The sequence below is a fragment of the Dioscorea cayenensis genome, unplaced genomic scaffold (assembly GCF_009730915.1).
Source record: "Dioscorea cayenensis subsp. rotundata cultivar TDr96_F1 unplaced genomic scaffold, TDr96_F1_v2_PseudoChromosome.rev07_lg8_w22 25.fasta BLBR01000210.1, whole genome shotgun sequence".
Taxonomy (NCBI): Eukaryota; Viridiplantae; Streptophyta; class Magnoliopsida; order Dioscoreales; family Dioscoreaceae; genus Dioscorea; species Dioscorea cayenensis.
This window is the reverse complement of record NW_024086601.1, coordinates 200,975-207,430: the sequence shown is the minus strand read 5'-3', so window position 1 is coordinate 207,430 and position 6,456 is coordinate 200,975. Positions and strand designations below refer to the sequence as shown.

The 6,456-nt window shown below is 41.0% G+C and overlaps 1 protein-coding gene across 1 annotated transcript in view; it reads right to left on the bottom strand.

Moving 5' to 3' along the window:
- Window positions 1–576: 576 nt before the first annotated feature.
- LOC120253788 overlaps window positions 577–6,456 on the bottom strand; it is a 71,789-nt gene continuing 65,909 nt past the window's right edge. Inside the window, exons 5-7 of the mRNA XM_039262021.1 lie at window positions 3,084–3,397; window positions 2,766–2,968; window positions 577–2,544 (exon numbers count right to left, since the gene is read on the bottom strand). Coding sequence (XP_039117955.1) covers window positions 577–2,544; window positions 2,766–2,968; window positions 3,084–3,397 — 2,485 coding nt within the window. The remainder of the gene's footprint in view (window positions 2,545–2,765; window positions 2,969–3,083; window positions 3,398–6,456) is intronic.

The following is a 6,456-nucleotide window of genomic DNA, read 5'->3' as shown; positions in this document are numbered from 1 at the left end:
ATGAAGCTGGCTACTAATGCTCCAGTATCTCCAACGTTAAGGTCTAATCTCAAGCACTTCATTGCTGAAAGAAGTTGCACATAGGACACCCTCAAAGAAGATCTGAAGTAGACTTCCCTACTCAAAGCATCGAGCAACCACATTTTGCTTTTCACGGATGATAGTCTATGATCAAATCATAATCCTTTATTAATTCCAACCATCGTCGCTGCCTCAAGTTCAATTCCTTCGAGTAAAAAGATACTTCAAGCTTTTTATAGTGCGTAAAAAAATCCGACACGTTTCTCCAAAAAGATAATGCCTCCAAATCTTCAAAGAAAAAGACCACCGCTGCTAACTCCAAATCATGGGTGGGATAATTCAACTCATCTTTGCTTTTAACGCCTAGAGGCATAGGCCACCACTTTTTCCCTCTTGCATCAACACACAACCTAAACCTTGCGAGAAGCATCACTGTAGACTACAAACTCTTTCCCACTTTACGTGCAAAGTAAGCACTTTGGGGCGATGTTAAAGCGGTCCTTCAAAGTTTGAAAAGCTGTTTTCACACTCATCATTCAAGAAAACTTCACTTCCTTACGAGTTAACTTTGATAATGGCAAGGCAATTGAAGAAAAATCCTTCCACAAATCTCCTATAATAACCCGTAAGTCCAAGAAAAACTTGAACTTCGGTAACATTCTTCGACCTTTCCCACTTTACAATGGCTTCAACTTTCTTTGGATCCACAAATATCCCTTCTCCTGACACCACATGTCCAAGAAATCCAACTTCATAGAGCCAAAACTCGCACTTGGAGAATTTAGCATATAATTTCTTCTCCCGAAGAGTTTGCAAAACAATCCTAAGATGCTGAGCATGCTCCTCGTTTGAAGGTGAATAGACCAAAATATCATCAATAAACACAATGACAAACTTGTCTAAATAAGGTCTAAACACCCTGTTCATCAAATCCATAAAAGCTGCAGGAGCATTAGTCAAACCAAATGGCATCACCAAAAACTCATAATGGCCATAACGGGTCCGAAAAGCTGTCTTTGGGACATCCTCTGACTTAATCTTCAACTGATGATACCCAGACCGCAAATCAATTTTAGAGAACACCTTTGCTCCCTTCAATTGATCAAATAAATCATCAATCCTTGGCAATGGGTACTTGTTCTTGATTGTCACCCGATTTAATTGCCTGTAATCTATGCACAACCTCATAGATCCATCCTTCTTCTTTACAAAGAGAACTGGTGCACCCCAAGGTGATACACTTGGTCGAATAAAACCCTTGTCTACAAGATCTTGCAATTGAGTCTTCAATTCTCTTAGCTCTGCTGGTGCCATCCGATAAGGTGGTATAGAAATAGGAGCTGTACCAGGTAGTAAATCTATAGCAAACTCCATTTCTCTATCTGGTGGTAAACCTGGTAAGTCTTCAGGAAAAACATCCTGAAACTCACTCACCACTGGCATCTCTTCTAAAGCTGGCTCCTTAACTCTTGTATCTACCACATGAGCCAAAATCATTGGGCAACCCTTGCCCAACAATCTTCTAGCTTCCATGGATGAAATTAAACATGAAGGCAAAGTCCTTCTCACACCCTTTAACACCACTGCGGGTCCTGAAGACACAGGAAAAGTAACTTCCTTCTTGAAACAATCAATGGAAGCATGATGTCTATCCAACCAATCCATGCCAAGAATGGCATCAAAATCTTTGATCTCCAAAGGTATTAAGTCTGCCTTCAAGACAACTCCATTAATTAGCACTGGACACTCCCTGTACACCAAACTCCTTACTACCTCTTCACCTAAAGGAGTTTGTATCACTAACTCACCACCCAAGGGGGAAGGGTCACTATTCGCATGACATGCAAATGTAGTACTAACAAAAGAACGCTCTGACCCAGAATCAATCAATGCAAAAGCATTATGCTGGAAGATGGATAGTGTACCTGTGATCACATTAGGCCTACACTCAGCCTCTTCCTCTGTCATGGCAAATACTCGGGTCTGAGCTCTGGTCTGAGGTCGATGGGCACCTGGCTGCGAAGTGTTGCTAGCAGCTCCCGACTTGGTAGTAACTGGGGAAGATGCTACTGGCTGAGAACCTCTGAACTGGCTAGGACGGTCCTGAGATGCTGGTGTAGATCCACCCCGTCCCAACTCTGGACATGCTGACCTCAAATGTCCAGTTTGACCGCAATGGAAGCACTTGCGAGGTGTCTGACACTGTCCTTTATGCGGCTTTCCACAATTCTTGCACCTGTTACTAGCTTCTGGGCCTCTGACACTAGGAGCGCTATCAGAACGTGTAAGTCTCTGCTGATCACCACTCTGAGATAGTGGAGGTCTAGTGGGGCCTGGAGTAGAATTGCCCTTGGAGGAACCCTCACTCCTACTCTTCTTGGATGGCTGTCCCGCCTCCAAGCTTCTTCTCTTAGCTATGTTCTCTCGAACTCTCTTGCCTTCTCTAACCAAGCTGCTTCCGCCCTCAAAGCGATTGTACCATCTCCTTAAAACTTTGCTTGCTTGTAACTCGTCATTCTTTCTCTAATACCCAAGTTCAAAACCAACTTCAAATTTAGAACAAAGAACTTCCTCAAGAGGGTGCTAACTCGGAACAAAAATTAGCCAAATCTTTTCAATTCTGTCTCATATACAGAATCTGTCTTATTTCCCCTGAACCCGCTCTCATAAACTCATGCCTCTTCTGATCACGGTGAAACCGGGTGTAATATTCTTCATCAAATTCCACGCAGTGAAAAATCGACCATGTAACCCTGCCCAAATGATCTACTCTTCAAACTTTCCCACCAAATTCGAGCTCCCGCCTCCAACAACCTAGTAGCAACCACGAGTCTGGTCTCACCACCTAAACTCATGTCATCAAAGGTAGCAATTACCCGCTTGACCCATTCTTTAGCAATCATGGCATCACTAGTGCCATCAAAAGAACCACATCCAAGCTGTCGAGCTTCTTTTAGAAGCTTGGACAAAGCTAAGGCTTGACTAGGTCCACTGGCCTCTCCTGGGGTGGAATGAACCACTGGGGCCCGTGGTGGTCGAGTGGTCTTTGGGGCAGTAGTTACCTGGGGTAGTCTGAGCCCTGCCTCCCAAAAAATCCTCCAATAGTCTAAGAAGTCCTGGTACTCCTGGTAGGTAGGCTGCCTCCCCTTGGTAGCCCAATGAGACCCTAAAGGCTTCTAATGCCTCAGGAGTTGGGACAGAAGCAGGCACAGGAGTAGCTCCCTGAACCTCCGGGGCATGCTCAGAAGCTGCCACTGCAGGATCATGCCTTGAACTGGCCTCCTGCCTAGGTGGCGATGGAGATGGGGGCGGGGTTGGTTCTCCTCGCCTTCCACCTCTCTGAGCTCTTGGTGTAGCAACAGCAGGGGAATTAACTCTTCCACGGCGAGTGCGTGAATGTTGTCAGTCGGCATCTTCATCGAAATGAAAAACATAAGACATCTTTTAGAAATCCACAATATGCACCAATGCTATATGCGATCGCTTGGATCCACTAGTAACAAAGACAAAAATCGTACATTTTGACCCAATCGAGAAAACTAACTCTAGATCTAGATTATACTTGCTCTAAATCTACACCTAAACTCTAAACCGTGGCTCGATACCACTAAAGTATGTCACGCCCGCCTCGCTGGTCCCACTCATGACATACCGCCACGATAACCCAAGGGAGGTCCAACACTAACTCACCCCTAGATCACCGTAAAGGCTAACCTCGTTTCCTGTACAAAACCACTATAACAATAATAAACATTCTAGCAATCCAATATACCCAAATGTTCCTACACAACCCATCACTTTAATTTAAACCATGACAACAACCATTCACTTAGAGAGTATACATCTCATACACAACATAAAAGCTAACCAACATATTTAAAAAGTATCAAAGAAGAAAGATACATATTAATATTAGGGTTGGTAATATCCTAGTGGATCCATCAACTACATGCCAAAATATATAAGCTTCATACACAGACTTTTAAGAAAATACAAACTACTCCTCGCCAAGCACTTCACGCTTCTATCCCACTGGCCAGTCACACCGTGGAGGGAAAAAAATAAAGAGGGATGAGTAACTAGGTTACTCGAGGAGTGGCTAAACATGGAGCTATATCCCATACATAATATATTAAAGTAAAAAGGTAAAAAATATATTTCAACTCCTCAAAATATTCAATATACCTTGATCGTCAAGTATAAATTAAGATATAAAATTTACAACAATGAAATGCTCGATAAAAACTCTTTTAAATCATCTCAAAATCCATATGAGTAAGAAATCCAAGTTTATACTTTGGCTTAGTAACTCATAATTCAAAAAAATGTATAAATCATCGATTAAAAATAAACAAATATATTTTAAATAGCCTCGAAAACCCTCCCTCACTAACCGTGGTCACGGTTAGGGTCAGAGCCACCAAGATGCGCATATCTTGGCGTTGTCAGCTGGAAGTTCGTGGTGGGACTCGAACAACCCAACTATATCCAAGTCGTGGCTCTACGCTCCCACCGAAATGGCATAACCGGGTTTTGATAGAGATTCCACGCCACCTCTATACAGTCGGCCCGTGGAAACCATCCACACTCTCACTGCAGTAAGTATTGGGGTTTCCCCCTGTCACCATCAAAACCACCCCGTCAAGAACATGAAGGCCGTAGCCCACCATTTCCATGGATATGTTCAAGACCCCACGGGTGTTTGCATAGCAAAATCCCAAGATTTATAACAACATAAAAAGTGTCCTTATTCAGGACTATATTTACAATTCATGAATGAAAGCAATAAATAGCATTCTGGCCCGTAGGCTAAATATATTCATCAATAGGGAACAAGTATTGACAAATGCCAAGCTCACTCCAAAAGTCAACAACTTGTTCATAACCATTCAATGAAAACATTTTCGTTAAAAACAACACACAAGAATATTCATTGAAAACACATATGTATACCTCAAATCAATTACATCATCTTCACGGTAATATTCAATTTGTTTTACCCAAAGCTTTGGTCATCATAGGAAAAACATCAATCTTTTATAAGGATACATAATTCAAACATATCTTCTAAAACATATATTTTTCAAATCATAACAACAACATATGTATATTAATAATCTTTAGTAAAAACCATGAAGGAGATCAAATCATAAATCCTCATGATATCCAAATCCAATGAATAACAACTCAAGAGTTTTATAGATAGAAATCTTGTCATTCAAAGGCCAATATATATATATATATATATATGCATGATATATAGTCCATAATTTAGTAAATCCCACTCACAAACTTGGCGAGCTAACACCCTCCAAAGTTACTTGTCTATAATCTCTTTTCCTTTGCTTGAAGCTTCTCCTCCTAGAAGCCGTTAAACAACCAACAAAAAGCAAGATTCAACAACAATACTACAACCAATTAAAAAAAGAAGGAAAAATGTGCTTAAAATAGGAGTAAATTGTTTCTAGAGTTTTCTAAGCACTCTAATAAGAAGATATAACAAGAATGAAACCTTTAAAATCCTCAAAAATCAGCAAAAAAGAACAAAAGGAATTCAACTTGGGTCGGTGCTACAGTAACTCCGAACCCTTGAAATGCAAGATGTCTCTCATTTCCTCACCAAATCATGGTTTTACAACCTTAAAAATGATTCTAATCTTTAAATCACTTCAATAACTAAGATTTCTCACAAAAAAATTTCAAAGAATCACAACAAGGATGAGAGGAGTGAAAAGGAGGAAGTTGATGTAGCCTAACTCACCGATAATCCTCTCTATGCCTTAATCGAACTCTTCTTCTTGTAAGGAGATGAGATTTCCACTTCTTCTTTTGTTTGGGGGATCAAAGATGAGAGGTTTGAAGAGAGAAAAATGAAGAAAAATCAGAGGAGAAGGAAGAAGGAGAAAAAAAGAAGCTAGGAATGTCCTAGAAGGTCCAAGAAGGTCAATATATATGCCAAGGCTCGTGAGACCACTTTGAGGCCACTTCGAAATCTTCACGGGCTCCATGCGCCCGCATGGAGGCCGTGAGGCTTTCAGGTTGGTCCATTTCAGCCCACAAAAATTGAATTTTTACAGAAACCCTCACGGGCTTCCATGCGCCCCAGCATGGAAACCGTGGAGGCTTTCAAAGTTAACCTCCAAAAATGACTCTCTCTCCCACTTTAAAAAAACCTCCCAAAAACCATAACTAAGTTCCTAACACAAAAGAACACTCAAAATACTTAAACAACAAGTTAAACTCAAAAGGCAAAACATAAGCAAAGTAAAGAAAAAAGTCAAACTCCCACAATAGTGATAAAACAAATAAACAAGTAAAATGAAAATAAAATGCTAACAATGAAGGCAAGATACGGGGGATAATGAAGGAAGGAAAGCGGTCACGGATGAGGATTCTCTCAGGGGCTACTAAAGTGTATCGAGGATGCGTAACTAA